Below are 19,346 nucleotides of genomic sequence, written 5' to 3'. Positions count from 1 at the left end.
AGAAGTGATGCTTATTATAGTCATGGTTTTGGGGTCAGGTTAACTTTATTATTTTTGGCTATAAGAAGGAGACTTAGTAAACTCTGATTATCGTAAGGACTATAAAACTCTTGTTCTATGTTTTAGCAAGCCCTTTGACAATATTGGTTATCAAGGCAGCATTGTTTTTCTGAAAAATATCCTGGCTTGTTGAAAAGTGTTCTATGAGGTGTTGAACATGAGTAAAACAAAGGTAGGCAAAGCACATTTTATGTTGTGATATCTTTATTGTTTTATTTAAACTTGTTTATTCACTTGTGAAATCTGAGAGTTTGAATCATTAGTATGAATCAATAAGATTCTACATTGTGTTAGAATATGAGAATTGATGCTGCTAAAATGAGAGTTCTAGAATTTTACTAAACTATTCTCAGATGTTTGATGTCCTTAAAAGATTTTGGATGAGTTGAAATCTAATCTGGATCTGATTCTGTGTCTTCCTTATGTTAAAAGATGACAACGGTTAGGTTCAGCGATGCGGATTCATTTCGCTTGCCACCAGGTCTCTAAGGGAAAGGGAACAGTGGCTGTGTAGAGAAGGGAGAAAAGGGAAGATTGAGGAATGCCAGCTCATTTTAGCATAATCCCACTCTTTGGGCATCTTAAGTTAATGGAGGGAGGAGAAGTTATGAGAAAGACTCATGAGTGCTTTTGAAAACACTTTCAGGATCATAAAATTACAGGTAAAAGAATATCAGAGGCCTGGCTGTCCTCATTTTCAGAGAAGCTAAGTGCCATACCCAGCCAGGCTCAAACGGGAGCATAACTAGAGCCTTGCCAATACATTTCTTTCACTCAAAGACAAAAATCCAGGATTCTTTGATATCACCATCTCTTTTTGAGTTTTTTTGGGAATCATCCGAGAATGCGTTTGATTTCTTGGGGAATAGTTTGGTTTTGCCCCTGATCATTTTGCTGAATGCCTCTAGTACTGCTGCACTTGCAGAGGATAAGCATAGGATTTACCACCCTGGAAACTGCAAACGTAGAATGTCGTGGTGGGGGAAGGGGTGGGCACGGAAACTTGACACGTTGGGTTTTATAGGAAAACACCTTGAAAATCGACAAAGCAGTGGTGCGATTTATCCTTTAAAATGATTTTTTTCTGCTCTTTTTTTTTTTTTGTAGAGATTTTAAAAATTCAAGGTAGGAGTTTAAAGGGACTTCTCAGCTTCATTATGTTATACTTTTTAAATAGCCTCACAAATCTATTTGGTGTTTCTTTATATTCTCTGTTTCTGACAATAGACACACATCCCTGACTCTTCACCTGGTGTTTGTCGTAGTTATCATGTAGCTCTATATAGAAATCAGTGCTCTTGGTTTATGCTTACATTTTTGGTATAGATTTTGCAGGGAAAGCAGTTGTAGAGCTGTAGTTTTGACAGCCACACAACCTCAGGCTTCTTTTTGGCAATGTAATTTCAGGGTATATCTTTAAATTTTTAATCTAAGAATTATTGGTCCTTAAGGGATGTTAAAAAGACAACCAAAATCCTTTATTCTGATTATTAAAAGAAGAAGAAAATTCTGTTTTAAAACCCTAAAGAAGAAATTTCACAAGTACCTGCTTCCACTTGTTGTAATATTTAAATTTCCCAGCTGTTAGAGGTTCTTTTTGGTATCTTACCTAAATAGAGAACTCTTTGGTGTAGTTTAGAGTCATCTATGAAAATCAAGACCAGTTGGATAAGATGTCAATTTCACATTAATTAATGAACCCATGCTTAATACAAAGTCATTTTGACGCATTTCAAGCTACACTGTTAAGGAGAAGGACTTAAAACTTGTTCACTGTCTTTTTTCTAGATTTCCATGAAAAAAATTACCTTTTCAAAGTTGTTATCCTTTTTTACTAGCCCAGTCAGATTGCAGATGGCTTTCAGCCTCGTCGCCTTCAGACTTTCGGAAGCAGTTTTTCTTAGATTGGGATCAGCCGTCTCTTTATGCTTGAGTGCCATTAGAAAGCTTAACTAATGCCATCCAAGAGGAGGGAAGAAAGAGAAAATGAGGGGAGAGGAAAAGCAACAGGCTGTCATTGGGAGAAAGTAGAGGGGAAGATAAGGAAAGATGGAAAAAGAAATGGGGAGTGAAAGAAGTAGACTAAGGTTGACAGTGTCGAGTGTCACCAGCAGTTATGTCGGGTGCACTTGCCGCATCCTGGACTGGGTAGCGAGCTGACTGAAGAATGGGAAGTGAATTGGCTTTAGGACCTGCATGTGTCTCTTGCTACTGTCTGTGTTGCCTCACGTTCAGATTGGGGCCCATCAGGTGCTGTAGCAGTCCACGTTTGAGGCAGTATGTTGGTCCTTATCTCCCTGTTAAGGACTCTGGCAGAAAATTGCGAGGGATTTCAAAGCCGCATAAAACCAGTGAACCTAGTTGTTAGTCTCCTTAGTTGGGCAAGTTCACGGAAACCAAGAAAGGAATACCCCTTGTCTGTCTCATGAAGTGCCTCTCAAACTGTTCTGCCCAAGTGCTTCTGACTGTAGAGGTGATATGAAATGGGTACCCCAGGGGCTAGTGAAAGATGATCCTCAGTTTCTTTGAAGTCTTTTTATCTTGCAAGTCTTATGCAAGTTTTACTTTCTGTTTCATAATAGATCTATGTTTCTTGTAATAGTAAAACAATATCCCACCGCCTCCTACACATATAGAAATCTTTGATGCTCAGAAGATGCACTATGCTTATCTGGTAGCTTCAAGGCCCACCCCTCCCAACCTCTCCCCTACACACAGCAACACATTTCTCCTTGATAATGATGCACATTCCCAGCAGCGACATGGGAAATAGTCGCAACATATAGCTTTCGATGGTCTAGGCTGCACTGGTGATGGCACTTTGGACTTTCGCTGAATTTAAAAGGTGCCTTTATTAATTAGGTTAGCCGTTGATTACATTACATAGACTTGACTCAGCGACCTTCTGCTCGGTTCTAACAGGAAACCTTTGTGAGCAGACACTTAGGGTGTGGCTCTGGTCTAAAGCTCCTCAGGGCATGTTGTTAGACCCTAAAAACCCATCTCCGTTTTCGCAGCTTTCCCTGAGCTGACCAGTCCGATGTTCGTCTTTTCCATAGACATAGAAATGCAATATTCTTTCTCCTCCCAAGTCACTCTACCCAAATAAGTTCTCTATAAGATTGCTTGGAAATTTTAAATAATTCGTGTAAAATGTTAAACACAGCTCCTTACACACAGTCAATAAACATTGGCTGCTGTTTTATTGTTGCAACTGTAATTAATTGTAGTGCGTACCGACTACAAGCAGAGCAACATTCATATAGGAAAGTGAGGCTTGTTGGTGGCACATTTGAAACAGATGGTTGATCAATAATTTCAGATCTTGAGTTGTGAACAGATAGCACCTCTGTAAAGCTGAGAAATATATACCACTTACTGTATGATCAAAGAAAGTGCAATAACTTAAATTCTTGAGCAAAAAGATTAAAAAATAAAACCATTGACCATGTTAGTGGGAAAGCTGATTTTAACTTCATATTATTTAGCAATGTGGCCAGCACAGAGAGTTCTGTGGAGGAAAATGCCTAGCATAGTGCCCGGTTTGTGCTGTTTATGTCTGGTGGGTGAATCAATCTGATAGATTGAGACCTCATTGTTGGGGCCTGAATATATACATGCCTGATTGAGCAAGACATTTGAATGTTACTTAATGGTTAATGAGAAGCCATTTCAGAATTTTGAACAAAAGGAGATAATGTAATCTATTGCTTGCTTTAGACTGGAAGGAAATATGCGAAAGGTTCTATTTGATGACAGGACTATGGTAAATTTCTTTTACTTTTCTGGTTTCTAGAGCACACACCAAAGGTGATAATGGCTCTCCTCTCCATGGGAAAGTTGGGAATGGGGGTGGGGGCAGTGTATTTGAATCTGAGAAGGGTAGCTTGAGTACTTTGAGAGCCCCGAAGGAATTGTCCTTCATGAGAATCACTATTTTAGGAAATCCTTGAGTATCAAAATTGTAGAATTTAGAGTTGAATTTAACCTAGAGGCCCTAGCTCTAACCCCTCATGTTATGGATGAGATCAAGTGAGTTCCTCAAGGGTCTTAACCCAGGACTCCTGGTTCCTAGTCTGTTGTTCTCTCTAATATCTAATAAAGTTGTGGGGGAAACTGTGTGGGCAAACAGACTCTTAGGGAGGATTGGCCTACATAGCTTTGTCTTCCCTGCTCCAACAAGCCTAAATGTTTTCATGTCATCTTGCTGTGCATTTAAAATTGTACCACTTAGAAATTCATGTAGGTTTATAAGTGTAAAAATGAAAATAAAAATCTCACCACTCCAGAGGCAAATTGCTAAAACATTGTCATATTTTCTTACTAGTCTTTTTTTAGAATACATACTTTTAAAATTAGAATTCTGTTGTTTTATAGCTTGTTTTCTTTAATATATCCAGACGTTTACTTATATACTTAAACTTTGTATGAATACATCATTTTAAATCCTTATGTAGTATTCCATCACACTGATGTGCCGCAGTGTATGTAATTAAACCTGTATTGTTAGATCATTAGGTAGTTCTCAGTTTTTTTTAAACAAGCTATTTTATAAATGCAGATGGCTCTGGGAGGATTAGGAGACTTTTGAATCACACAATAGTTTGAGTTTGTTAAATATCTATATTTTCTTTTTACCACCGAGCTGAGAGCAGCTAGTTAGAGAATGGAAGTTCTGATTTGGCATGAAGCAAATTAAGAAGGGCAAAGAGGGCCTGGCCCTATGGCTGAGTGGTTAAGTTAGCGTGCTCTGCTTCGGCGGCCCAGGGTTTCGCTGGTTCGGATCTTGGGTGCAGACCTAGCACCACTCATCAAACCACGCTGAGGCGGCATCCCTTATGCCAAAGCTAGAGGGACCCACAACTAAAATATACAACTATGTACTGGGGGGCTTCAGGGAGAAGAAGGAAAAATTTAAAAAAATAAATACATAAAATCTTTAAAAAGAAAAAGAAGAAGGAGAAAGACTGGGTAGGGGCTAGTTGGAAGGGGTCTAGTTCTACACAGGCCATTTGAAGCCTACAAGAGGGTAGGTGCAGATATGGAAGAGGGTTGCCGAAATGGAATAGTATCAGTATTTTGCATAGGAATGGCTGCTTTTTCTTTTTCTGGCCCACATGACCTTTGCTTCAAGACTTTACACTCAAGCTATTTTATGAGTTTTGTGGTTCTCCCACACAGTAGATTTACAAGTATTGGTTATAAGGCTGGGCACCTGAGCACCACCTCCAGTTATTACTTTCTAAATTTCAACCTAACTACTTAAAAACTTTTGAGCATCATTGTTATGAGTTGTGGACTTCCTGCAGACAAATAAAAAGTATATTTTGTCAGTCAAATGAAAATGTAGGGGCAGATATTGACAAGGCTTAGTGACTAATTGAATGTTGTTAGGAAAGGACAAGGAGACATCAAACATGACTTAAGAGCTAAAAGCCTCAAAAATGGTGAAATGAGGAGTTGTTGATCTGTGGAGAAACCTCAAAGATGATACCTGAAAACTGTATTACATTTGGGGAACTCGTGCTGGTGAGAGAGAGAGAGAACACAGATAAAATTGTAATTTGGAGATATTCTAAAAGCCTTTATCTTAGCCAGTAGTTTCACTTGTGGCTTAAAACAACATATCTATCTGTATTTCTAAATAACAAAATGGATAAATTTGCATTTCACATGCTTCATCTTTAGTTGGGAACAATTGATTATGTAAGAGAAGGGCGATACTAGAAACTAGGCCTTAGTTCTGCTACTGCTTTACTATGTGACATTGGCCAAGACATTTCACCTCTCTGGTTTCTGATCTCTAACTAAAAGCCTAATTAATACTGGTTTAAATGATTTTTGAAGTTCCTTCTGAACTTAGAGTCTTTATTTCTAAAACAAACAAAAAAATGGCCCCTGAGGTAGAGTTGGTCATACTTTCTCGAATTTGAAAAATCGAGCAAAATGCTGATCTAGTAGATTCATATAACTTTTAAGTACAGCGTCTTGAAGGTGTCCCTCTATCAACTAAAGAACAAATGTCCTCGGTTTAATATATGACTGCATCAAAAAAGAAAAAAAATTGCAACCACAGTAGGTGACCAAAGGGATAAGTAACTTTCAGGAATTTTGAAAGCCCAGGAGTATTTAGTATCTGCTCTCTCAGCATTAAAAAGGTCACCTTGCTAATATATGTTAATTTTGAAAGTTTAATTGACCTTTGGAATTTTAATATCAACCTTTTTTGGTGTGTTTAGAGGTTGGAGCAATCACGGAGGAAACTGAAGCCTGTGATTGGTGGAGTTTGGGCGCTGTCCTCTTTGAACTTCTCACTGGCAAGGTAAGCAGTGACCTGGACGATTAATAAGCTTGCCCAGATGCTACCTGGATTTTCAAATTGAGAACATTTAGCCTTTGCCTTTCGTTTTTAGATCAGCAACTAAGTAAGAAAACCTGTGATATCAAAAAAAGCAGAAAAATGCAAGTTTATCAAGATTCCAGATTTTTTAAAAAGTAGAATTGTATTACATTGAATAAATTGATGGTAAAATTCTGTCATGTCCCAATGTTAGTACAAAGTGAAATATAAGACTAAACATTTTTTCTCTTCATTTTCTATAATTCAGTTTTAACAGAGTTAAATTTGCAAGGTTCCTGTAAGGATATATTAGAATTCTCTGGATGTTTTAAACATCTTACCTGAAACCAGGAGGGAATTCTCATTTTAGAAAATTAGTGTAAATATTAAAGGTAACATGTTTTTTCTCAATACTGTAAATTTTTCCTATCTGTTCTAGCTTAAGGACAGAGTTTATACTGTCTCTGATAAATAACTTTTAAGTAAGATGTTTGAGGTTGATAGACTTTAATAGAGTGTTGTGTAGATTGCCTCCTGGGAAGAAAACAGAGAAAATGAACATACTTTTGTAAGTAGTCATCTACTTTAAATATGTAGGTAATACTGAACTCCTAAGGTGGTTGTGTAATTTACAAATCACCTGTACATACATGTAAATCATAAGTTGCTATGCATATATAAAGTATTATTAAGAAATTCTAAACATTGAAGGTTTTTAAGAACATTAAAAAGTTTCAGAGATATCAAGTCCCTTTTTAGTTTCTATGTGTAACGTCAGCCTTTCTATTACGAGCCATTCTCGTTGTAACTAAGGGAAAGAGCTGGTAGCATATGCTTCTGATGTGATCTCAGCGATTGCCTTCACCTCAGTGAGAAGTTCTGTAGCTTGTGGCCCTCGTCCTAAACCGTTCAGGCGGCACTCTGTTGGTTACTACACCTCCAGTGATGACGGTTGTTGAGCTCTCTGTACTTGCTGTCCATAAATCCTGTGATAGAACAGAATATGATGTTATTTGGGATAAGAAGTGTACCTGATTGATTGTTTCAGACTCTGGTTGAGTGCCATCCAGCAGGAATAAATACTCACACTACTTTGAACATGCCGGAATGTGTCTCTGAAGAGGCTCGCTCACTCATTCAACAGGTAATTTAATTGACCTATTGGCCAAGTATATCAACCATGCAAATTAGCAGAGCCCACAGCTTCAAAACCTTAAAGAAATTAGTCTAGGGCAAGAAAGACCCATTACTAATTACAAATTCGGAACTAATACTTCAGGCTTCTGCTATTTTCTAAGTATTGGTGAGGTTGGAGAGAACAGTTAAAGCTTATTGGTATTAACATTTTTTTTCCCCAAAAGTCCAGGCTAATGTTTAGTCACTTCCATCTATTTGTGTAGGTGTGAATTTAAGTACTTTTGCTTTTAGCTTGTCTGGAGCTGCTCTGTTTTTGCTATTACATTTTGTAACTGTGTCTGAATGGCTATTTTCAGTCTTTCATTCATATTTATATTAGGAATGGGCTACTCAGGTTGCTTAGGAGAGAAGTAGTGTTAGAAAATCTTGCCAAGTTAGATCACTCCAGCTCCATCCGTTTATGCAACTTGGGTATTGGTGTCAGTGCATTTCTGGTGGCTTTGAGGAAAGAGACTATGAGCTTCTTAAATTGATTCCCCACATTTAAAATGCTCCTCTAGTTTTGGTGAGTACGCTGAGGGTTGTCACCATTGTGCTATGATAGGCTCATAGCAAATCAGCAAGAATTGTCAGGCCTGGGATCCTTGTACTTTTATGAAAACAAAGGGAAAGTTTATTTAAAAAAGGTCAAGAACTGAAATTTTTGTTTGATGAAACATGAATTATTTCTTTCATCAGGGGAAAAAATTTAAAAAAAAGGGGAGGAGGGTAGACTATATTAAGAAGAAAATCACCTAGTGTTCTCTTGGTTCCATTCAACAAATCTATGCAAGGCACAGTGCTGTGAGCTACAAAGGAAAGACTGACGAGTAACTATATCACAGATGGGTCTGATAAAGGCTCTCAGAGAGGTTTAAAAAATACTTCGGCAAGTCAGGATAAGGAGGGGTTATAAGTTGATGCAGTGCTTGTATTAGGAAAGTTCTGTGTAGTGGATGTTGTTTTTGTGGAGCCTTAGACAGAATTTGGGCGTGGCAGGGTTAGATGTGGAGGGAATAACTAGGTGGAATGAACAGCTTCAACAAAAGAAGGAGTCTGAAAGACTCAATTTGGGCAATCAAAAGTTTGGTTTATCTAGAGTAGAGGGGTGAATATGGGGATGAATAATAGTAGTGGATAAGTGTGGAAAAATAAGTTGGGGTTCTCTTATAGGTTCTGCTATCATGAACACTAGGGTAGAGTGATAATATTTAATTCAGTAAAAAACTTGAGATTTGGAGTTTTCATGCAGAAGAGTGAAGGGATCAGGTTTGTGCTTCGAGAAGATTAATGCCCAGAGTCTGTAAAATATGAAGAAACATAATCAGGTTGGAAATACTGAGATGAAAATACTCTGAGCACTTTGCAAAAGGGCTAAGAGGTAATATAAAGATATATAAAACATTTCATTCTAATGGGAAAAAAGGACAGCTGCTCACTTGATTTTGTCTTATTTCTTGTGGCACAACAAGGTAAACTCAAAGTATTTTTTGGGTAAATAATTTAAGGAAGGCTAGCAACTGCTATTTTTTGTTTCTCTTTCTTTAAGAAGTAGCCATTATTACATAATGTTGAGAATAGAATTCCTTGCATTAATTCGTAAAGGTCTGCTGCTTCTGTCTTTATTAGCAATTATGTTGTAAAGGAGTCTATGCTTAAGGTATGTTAAATCTCCCAGTACACATACATACAGCTTAGATAGTAAATCAGCGTTCTATCATTGGCCTGCCTGAGGAAACTACCAGTCATGTTGAGGAAACATCATCAGGAAAGGGAAAAGGGGTCTCTTGGCATGATTAGCAATTTGTCATTTTGACTTTCCTCTTCCACTACCTCACAGGTCAGAGAGGTCATTTTAAAAAATCACAGAATGATTTATATGGAAATAATTATTCTGCTTTGGGGAGATTTCCCTTTCTTTGGTCTTTCAGCTCCTTGCTCTCTTCTTAGATTTCATAATCCGCAGTACTTATGGTTCAGTCATCTCGGTGAAGTGAATGATGCTAAAGTAAACATAGTTACATTTTAAGTGCAATTTAAAAAAAAGATACTTAACATTTTACAAATCCTCAGAGCATGTGTGTTTGTACTTCACAGTATACATTTAGTTAATTATGACACAGGTGCTTTGTCAGTTGGAAGATATATATGAGAAAAAGATCTTCAAAACAAATTTCTGTGCCTTTATTGCTCAGCTTTATTGCCTGTTCTTGAGGAGAAAGGAGGTTAGTGGTGACTGTCTTGGATTTGTCACTGGCTGACACATTCTCTTAAGCAATAGAATTTGTGTATAATCTCTCTTGAGGCCTGGAATAGTATTTAAAATTGCAGAATATGCAAGATAGTCATGGGTAAAACAATTATGCCTTTGTCTATAGGTTTGTGCTTGCAAATTTATAGAGGAGTCCATGAACCAAGTAAATTGACTTTAGTAAAAGTCAAAATATGAACCTTTATTGGAATTTCCTAATGAGGTCATGTTTTGGAAAGAATGGGGGTGGAAAATTGTAACAAAGAAGAGAGAAATTATGTTTCTTGAAATGTTAAAAAGTATGCTATGGTTATAGTTAATTTTTACCAATATTTGATATTTTAGATTTATAATAAAATGTCTGATGCCCCCCACATTTCTGTCAGTAGACATGAATTGTCTCATTTTGAAAATGGATTTGATATATTTAGGATATTTTTATGGTGTATCTTTTATAAAACCAGCTTTTCTCTTAATGCATTTTAGCAGCTTCTAATATAAAAATTCTGAGAGCAGTTAGCTTTAATAAACAGTGGTCATTTTGAATGCTAGGTGTAACAATTTCAAGTGAAAAGACTGTGAGTGCAGTGTTTTGAAGTGTATGCTTCCCCCTCTCTGTGGATTTGGTAATATCAAAGTGAAGTCATAGATTCTTGGCATTTGCAGGCCACACACTTGTGAGGCAGTATAGTGTTGTGGTTAAAAGCATAGGTTCTGGAGCCGTAGTGCCTGAATTCATATCCTCTCTTTGCTACTTACTACTTGTATGATCTTAAACAAGTCATTTAATTTCCCTGAGTTTCTGTTTTCTCATCTATAGAGACAATAATGGTAGCTATTTATAGAGTTGTTGTGAGTTAAATGAATGAACTTATGTCAAGCACTTAGAATAATGCTTGGTACACAGTAAGTGTCACTTAAATGATTTGTATTTTTATTATTGATAGGGCAATGTTGAAGGTTCATGACATACAGTAATTTGTAATTTGATGAAGCATGTAGTTGAATTATAGGGCTGCTAACGTAACAGTGAGGCAACTGCTGGTGAGACAGGTAAAAAGGTCTGAGAACCCTTATGTTCATCACAGCATTATTCACAAAGCCAAGACTTGAAAACAACCTAGGTGCTCATCAAGGGACGAATGGATAAAGACGATGTGGTAAATATACACAATGGAATACTACTCAGCCATAAGAAATGATGAAATCCGGCCATTTGTGACAACATGGATGGATTTTGAGGGTATTATGCTAAGTGAAATAAGTCAGAGGGAGAAAGTCAAATAGCGTATGATCTCACTCATAAGTAGAAGATAAAAACAACGACAGACAAACACAGAAACAGAGATGGGATTGGTGGTTACCAGAGGGGAAGCGGGGAGGGAGGAGGGTGAAAGGGGTGACAGGGCACGTGTGTGGTGATGGCTGGTGATTAGTCTGTGGGTGGTGGACACGATGTAATCTACACAGGAATCGAAATATAGAACAATGTATGCCTGAAATTTATATAATGCTATAAACCAATGTTACCTCAATAAAAATAAATAAAAACAAAACAAAACAAAACACCAAAAAACAACAAAAAAGAAAAGGTCTAAGAAAGTAGTAGACTGGCCTATAACAGGAAGTCAGTTGATATTTTTCAAACAAATAATTGAATTAATGAATGAAAGAAAAATAGAAATAAAGGAAGAAAGAAAAGAAATAGAAGTTTTGGTTAGATTTAAATAGTGGGATTTCCTATATGTATAGAACCATTAATGTAAAGAAATCAGTTAGATATTTCAGTTGCAGTTGGCTAAATTTGTGGAAAAAATTATTTGCTATAGGAATATTCTCAGATTTGAATGGCTATAGCAATATGAGGAAGTTGGCAACTTCTCTCTTCAAAAAAGCAAATTATAAAGTTAGACAGAATTGGCAAAAACAACCATCTCAATGCTCTGGAAATTGATCAGAGGTATACAACAATCTGAAAAGTGTTTATGCTTGAAAAATAGCTTCACTGTAGGAAAGAACAGTGGGACTCTGTGGCATTCTTATCTGGGGCTGCTCCCATTCTCTCTTTCCTGCTTGGTCAGGTGTAAAGGTTCTGCCAGATTGGGGTAGGGCGTGAGGACCAACCCTGAGGCTGCATGTATGTGCATAGGAGCAGGGAGAGATTCCAGAGGAAAGTAAAGAACAGGGCAGACTTGAACATGGCCTAAATTTTGAATGTGTTCTCCTATCCGCTGGCAGATGATGAAAGCTTTAGTGGCTGAAGTATTCAAATGCAACCTCTTTTCAACCACTGGTTGACCACTAGCTATGCAGACACAGGGATGACCCCTAGGAAGTGAGGCTTAAAAATAAAAACCAAAAAATAAGCAGAGATATCAACAGTTGCTTGTTACAGTCGAGTAGGGGAAGCAGATTTACAGATCTAGCTGAAAGAAGTTACCAAACAAAGAACAAACCAGCCAACAGCAATGATAACAGTCTTTGTGGGAAAAAAATCAGATCCAGAGTTGCTAACATATGTTATTTAAAATGTCCTGTTTTCAGCAAAATATTATGATATACACAGAAACAAAAAAGTGTGACCCTTATGCAGGGAAAAAAAAATCAGTCAATAGAAATTGTCTTTGAGTGTCCCCAGATTTTGGATTTAACAAAGACTTCAAATCAGTTTTTATAAATATGTTCAAAGAACTCAAGGAAACCATGTTTAAAGAATTGAAGGAAAGTATGACAACAATGAATCAACAAATAGAGATTCTCAATAAGGAGATAGAAATTATATTTTAAAAAAAAGAACCAAGTAGAAATTTTCAAGTTGAAAAGTACAATAATTGAAATGAACAGTTCACTAGAGGGAAAATAAATTCACTAGAACATCTCAACAGCAAATTTGAGATAGATGAAAGAAGCATCAATGAACTTGAAGATAGAATGATAGAAAGTATCCAAATGGAAAAACAAAGAAAGTTGAAGACAAATGAACAGGGCTACAGAGACCTGTGAGACAATATCAAATATATCAATATACATATAATAGGACTCCCAGAAGGAGAGAAAAGAGCAGCAAAAATATTTGAAGAAATAATGGCTGAAAATGTCCCTAATTTGATGAAAAACATTGATATACATCCAGGAAGCTCAGTGGACCTTAAGTAGGAAAATACAGAGAACCCCACCTGAACATATTATAGTTAAGTTGTTGAAAGAAAAACAAAGAGGAAAATGTTGAAAGCAGCAAAAGAAAAGCCACTCACTGTATATAAGGGAACATTAGTGTTTGACGTCTCACCAAAAACAATGGAAAACAGAAGACAGTGGACTGATATAGTCACAGTGCTGAAAGGAAGTAACTGTCAACCATGAATTCTATATATCCAGTAAAATTATCCTTCAAAAATGAAAATGAAATAAAGAAGGTCCCAAATGAAGACTGAGAGAATTCATTGCTATCAGACCTGCCTTACAAGAAATAATACAGGAAGTCCTTCAGGTCTGAAAGGAAATGACACCAGATAGTAACTTGAATTCATAGGAGCAAATGAGGAGCACTGGAATGGTAAATATGAGTTAATAGAAAAGACTATATTTTTTTCTCATTTCTTGTCTCAATTTTCTTTAAAAGACGTAAGATTGTATGAAGCAATAATTATAACATTGTGCTCTTGGGTTTATAATATATAGATGTAATATATAATGTATATGACAGTAATAGACAAAATAGGTATGGAGCTAGAGTAGACCAAAGTTTCTACATTTCACGGGAACTGTTAGTGTTAAGAAGCATAAATTAAGAAGCATAGCAATCATAAAAAAATAGTAAAAGAAAATTAATAGAGGAACTGAAATAATACAGTAAAAAGTATTTGACACAAAAGAAGGCAGTAAAAGAAGAACAAAAAAGAAAGTGGGTGTAGAAAACAGACAGCAAAATGGCAAATGTAAACCCACCGTATCAATAATTACATTCAATGTGAATGTCTAAACATGCCAAACAACAGGCAGAGATTGTTAAAAAAGTAGGAGCCAAATATCTTCTGTGTACAAGAGACACTCCTTAAGTTCAAAGACACAAATAGGTTGAAAGAAAAAGGATGGGAAAAGATGAGCCATGCAAACAGTAACCATTAGAGAGCTGCAGTGGCTCCCATAAATACCTGACAAGATAGGTGTGAAGACAAGAGACTTACTCGAGACCAAGACAGGTGTTTCATAGTGATGAAGCGTTAGGACGCAGAAAGAGAGAACAAGTATGAATGTGTGTGCTCTGATAGCAGCCTGAAAGCATAGGAAGCAAAGTCTGACCAAACGGAAGGGAAAAATACACAATCCGGTAATAATAAATGGAGGCTTCAATACCTCATTCTTGATAATTGATAGAAAATCAGCAAGGATATGGAGGAGACTCACATAACATTATTAAACAACTCTAACTGACACATAGAGAACAATGATTGCAGAGTACATTCTTATCACCTGCACATGGAACATTCTCCAAGATAGATCATATGCTATGCCATAAAACAAGTTTCAATATTTAAAAGGATTGAAATCATACAGTATACTCTAACCATAACAACTTAATTAGAAATCATCAACAGAAGGAGATCTGGTGAAGTCACAAATATTTGGAAATTAAACACCACATTTCTAAATAACCTATGAGTCAAAGAATTAATACCAAGAGAAGCTAGAAAGTGTTTTTATCAGAATGAGAACAAACGTACAATATATCAAAATTTATAAGATGCAGCTAAATCAATTCTTGAGGAAAACTTATGGTTTTAAACACCTATACCGTAGTCCCCCTTTATCCACAGGGATACATTCCAAGCCCCCCTGTGGATGCCTGAATCCACAGATAGTACCGAACCCTGTGTGTACTATGTTTTTCCTATACATACATTCCCACGATAGAGTTTAATTTATAAATTAGGCAGATTAACAACAATAATAAAATAGAACAATTATAATAATATACTGTAATAAAAATTACTGTACATCTTAGCAATGTCAGCATACAATTTTTTTTCTTACTAAGTGGAGAATTCTCACCTTTTCAGTTAAAGGAACCACTTTACGGCTTGTCTTTGGCAGATCTGAAGTGCCAGCAGCACTATTCTTTACTTTGGGGCCATTATTAAGTAAACTAAGAGTTACTTGAACATAAGCACTCTGATGTCATGACAGTCAATCTGATAACTGGGATGGCTGCTACATGACTAACGGGAGGGTAGTATATACAGCATGGACATGTGGGACAAGGGGATGATTCCCATCCCGGGCGTGATGGAGCAGGACAGCACAAGATTTCATGGTGCTACTCAGAACGGTGTGCAATTTAAAACTTAGGAATTGTTTATTTCTGGAAATTTGCACTTAATATTTTTGGACCACAGTGGACCACAGGTAACTGAAAATGCAGAAAGCGAAACCAAAGGTAAGGGGGGACTCTGAATCAGAAAAGAAGAAAGATCTCAAAAAAATATCTCACCTTGCACCTTAGGAAACTAGAAAAAGACTGTGAACTATAAAAAGCAAAGTGAATCCAAAGCAAGCAGAAATCAATGAAAAAGAAAAAAGAAAAATAAGGAAAATCAAGGAAATCACAAGTTGAGTCTTTGAAAAGATCAGCCAAATTGTGAAAAAATAGTCTTTTCAACAAGTGGTGCTGGGAAAATCAAATATTTACATGCTAAAACCAAAATGAACTAAGACCCTTACTTTATACCATATGCAAAAATTAACTCAAAATAACTCATAGACCTATATATGGGAGCTAAAATCATAAAAATTGTAGAAGAAAACAGAGGAGGAAATCTTCATGACCTTGAGTTAGGCAAAGCTGTTAGATATGATACGAGAATCACGGTCCATAGAAGAAAAAAGTTCCTAACGTGGGCTTCATTAAAATTAAAAACTTTTTGCACTTCAAAAGACATCAGTAAGAAAATGAAAAGATAAGCCACAGACTGGGAGAAAATATTTACAAATCATATAACTGATAAAGGACTTGTATTCAGAGTGTATAAAGAACTCATAACTGAATAAGCAGACACCTCAGGGTAAAGCAGGCAAAGATTCACTAAGGAAGCTATGTGAATGGCTAATAAGAACGTGAAAAGATGCTCACTCTCATGAGGCATTAGGAAATGCACATTAAAACCATAAGATACCGCCAATACCACCCACTAGAAGGGCTATATTCAAAAAGATAGTTTCAAGTGTTGATGAGGATGTAGAGAAACTGGAACCCTCCCACATTGCTGGTCGGAATGTAAAATGGTACAGCTATTTTAGAAACGTTTGGCAGTTTCTTAAACAGCTAAACATAAACTTACCGCATGACCCAGCAGTTCCACTCTTAGGAATGTCCTTAGGAGAAATGAAAACATATGTCTGCACAAAGACATGTATGTGAATGTTAATAGCAATATTATTCATTATAACCTCAACCTAGAAAGTCTACATGTCCATTAATGGGTAAATAGATTAACAAAATGTGTTATATCTAAACAGTGGAATGCTATTCAGAACTAAAAAGGAATGAACTGTTGATACCTGCTACAATGTGGATGAATCTCAGAAACCTTAGGCTAAGTGAGAGAAGGCAGCTGTAAAAGACACATACTTCCTGATTCCATTTACGTGAAATATCCAGAAAGGGCAAGTTTATAGAGACAGAAAGCAAATCAGTGTTTGCTTAGGGCTGGGGATGGAAGTGAGAATTAACTGCAAACAGCATAAAGAAACTTTTTAGGGTGATCAAAGTGTTCTAAATCTGGACTGTGGTAATGGTTGCACAACTCTTTAAATTTACTTACGATCATTGAACTGTACACTTACGATAGATGAATTTTATTCTATATATATAAATTATCCATCAGTAAAGCTGTTAAAACAAAATTTGAGGATACATGAATGTCAAGACACAGTCTTCCAGCATGCCCAGGGTCTACTATAATTGTATGTGACGACTACTGCTTTCTCACACTTAACAGTCCTGTTCCATGTAACACTATTAACTTATTTTATACATGATTCCTATTAGTGAAGAAGTCAAAACATGTTTCACTCATTGGATCAGATTATTCCATGTGAGCCAGCTATTCCAAAGAAGGTTATTTTGCAATACAAATTGGCTTATTCAGACTTTAGGTAAAGTTTAGTCTCAGTGCATCTGTAATTCACTAGGAGTTGAAAGATTGTGCATCTCAAACTTTCTAATCATGAAAGTAACTGGATCTCTCAGAATTTGGTGCAATATCTAATTAATGTCACAGTGTGTTTTTGGAATAGGAAATTGATAGGTGTAGCTATCCTATTATACTCTATGAGGATGAGAGAAACAAAGTGAGTTACTCAAGGTCATATTTCAAATCAGTTGAGAAGCCGTAAACTCAAATTTGCCCCCTCACGCCACAGCTAGAGTGATGTTAGACATAGCTTTCTTTCAAGGCAATATAGTCAGTTGGATATTAATCAAGTCCATTTGTCACTGGGGTTGAATTTGAAAGTTCTTTCCTTTCAGATATTTTTGTTTTCCTTTGATTTGCCGGTTGGATTCCTATTACTCACTAAATCCCTCTTTTTTAGCTCTTGCAGTTCAACCCTGTGGAGCGACTTGGTGCTGGAGTTGCTGGTGTTGAAGATATCAAATCTCATCCATTTTTCACCCCTGTGGATTGGGCAGAGCTGATGAGATGAACATAGTGCAGGATTATCTGCACACATTCTGATCTTCTCCGTGATGGGCGTCTCCAGCGCAGAGGCAGCTCTGCTTCATAGTCACTTACGGAGCACCAAAGCTGTGGGATAAAGACCTTCAGAGGAAATGGGGGAAGGAAAAGGCTGAAAGAAAACAATTCCTTTACCGTTACTGTCTGGACAAGATATTGGCTTCATTTGCAAGGGCCTGTTATGTGCAAACCTTTAAGCAGGTGTGATCCCTGTTTTATCTGCCTTTACATGGTATTTCAGATGAGTTGTAAACCCACCTGAAAGAGGAACGCCCTTCAAGAACTTCCTCTGATATGAAGCTCCCAGTGTGGAATTAAGTGTTACTTGAAAGGAGGACCTTTACATGGCAGCTAACTGCTAACCAAGATTGGGTTATATGATCAAATTAGTATTTGGTGAATAATATATTAAAAGTGCTCCATGAATAATGTCATCTCTGGAGCTTAAAAAGTGAGAAAGAAAGAATATACACATCATGTCTGATAGGAAACCTGTACCACAATGCTATATAACTAATGTATGTTGAATGTGGTCCGATATTGTTTCATCCTTTCAGAAGTCCACGTGAGAGGGAAACACTTCATGTTGTCACCTTGGTGCATTGTTGGTTGGTACTGCTTACAGAAAGTTCTTACAGGCACTCACTGGCTCTCTCTTTGACTTCATCTTTCTACTTCCTACACCCTTTGCCTATTCTCTCATATTCTGTTCTTCCTACCCCTACTAATACATATGCAACAGAAGAGGGAAGGGAGTATTTATTTCCCCAAATTGTATCAACTTAATAGGACTAAGAAATCATGATGTAAAATAAACATGGTAAAAACTTAAATCTCTCCATTTAATTGCTTAAGATTTTTTTTTTTAGGAAAGCCTCTCTTTCTTTTATTTTGGAATGTTAGCAATTTCTGCTGCTTCTTATGCTTGACTTTATTGTAGTTTTTTGGCTTGATGTACTAAGAACCAAAGGATCTCATCTAAGTGGAATTGAATGGCAATCCTATTTTATTACTTACAGTGATGGGATTTCCAGATTTGACCTCCTAATCTACTTGACTTTGTGTAGAAAGAATATGAGTATTTACACATCTCCAAACATTTATATTTATCTCTTTCGTGTTGCTAAGATAGCTCCTGTAGTCATGCATTGTTTACAACAATTTTCAAATGGTTTAAAAGTGTTAATATCTGTTTTTTGAACTTTATCCAAAGAAGAAATAAGGTCACTATCTCCAAGTTAGGAGCCACAGAAATAACGAAAGTTTTCTGTATATTCTAATCCTTTGTATTTTTGCTATCTGTGTGAGACCCCACCCCTACTGCAAGAGCATCTGTACAGCTTCCATCTGCCATCAGCCAGGTCCTCCCATCAAATTAAATGGAAGCAGCAAATGCTTTAGTGAAACACAGGAAATGTGCAAGCATTTTTCCTTTTTCTATTATCCTGCTCCCCCTTTTTCCTTTTTGGTCCCCTTATAACCTGAACCCCAGCTGAAGAACTCCGACACCACCAGGATGGGGAGCAGGTCACCAGGATCATAGCTCAGTCAAGATGACATCACGCCCTGGAACTGGATTTCAACTCACCAGCCACTGGCCTCATAACAGGAACTCATGCAGGTGAGACACAAGGATGACTTCCTGTGTAGGACTAGTAGGAAATCTGAAAGTACTTAGAGCTGGCCATTACAGAGCTTCCTTCCAGAAGTGCCCTATGACATGAAAGTAGGACTTCACAGCTAAGGTGAAGTTCCCAGCCCTACCACATGATTTTGGTCACTT

The 19,346-nt window shown here is 36.9% G+C and overlaps 1 protein-coding gene across 6 annotated transcripts in view; it reads left to right on the top strand.

Annotated features, from left to right (window-relative positions):
- The window catches only part of RPS6KC1 (ribosomal protein S6 kinase C1), a 170,003-nt gene extending 151,607 nt beyond the window's left edge, over positions 1-18,396 (top strand). For all 6 annotated transcript variants that reach the window (XM_046682331.1, XM_046682329.1, XM_046682328.1 and 3 more), the window contains 3 exons: positions 6,300-6,382; positions 7,449-7,544; positions 17,421-18,396. In XM_046682331.1, the coding sequence (XP_046538287.1) occupies positions 6,300-6,382; positions 7,449-7,544; positions 17,421-17,531 (290 nt within the window). In that variant the 3' untranslated portion in view covers positions 17,532-18,396. The remainder of the gene's footprint in view (positions 1-6,299; positions 6,383-7,448; positions 7,545-17,420) is intronic.
- The last annotated feature ends 950 nt before the right edge of the window (positions 18,397-19,346 follow it).

Source organism: Equus quagga, chromosome 13, assembly GCF_021613505.1.
Source record: "Equus quagga isolate Etosha38 chromosome 13, UCLA_HA_Equagga_1.0, whole genome shotgun sequence".
NCBI classification, from domain to species: Eukaryota; Metazoa; Chordata; class Mammalia; order Perissodactyla; family Equidae; genus Equus; species Equus quagga.
This window is presented reverse-complemented; position numbering and strand designations above follow the sequence as displayed.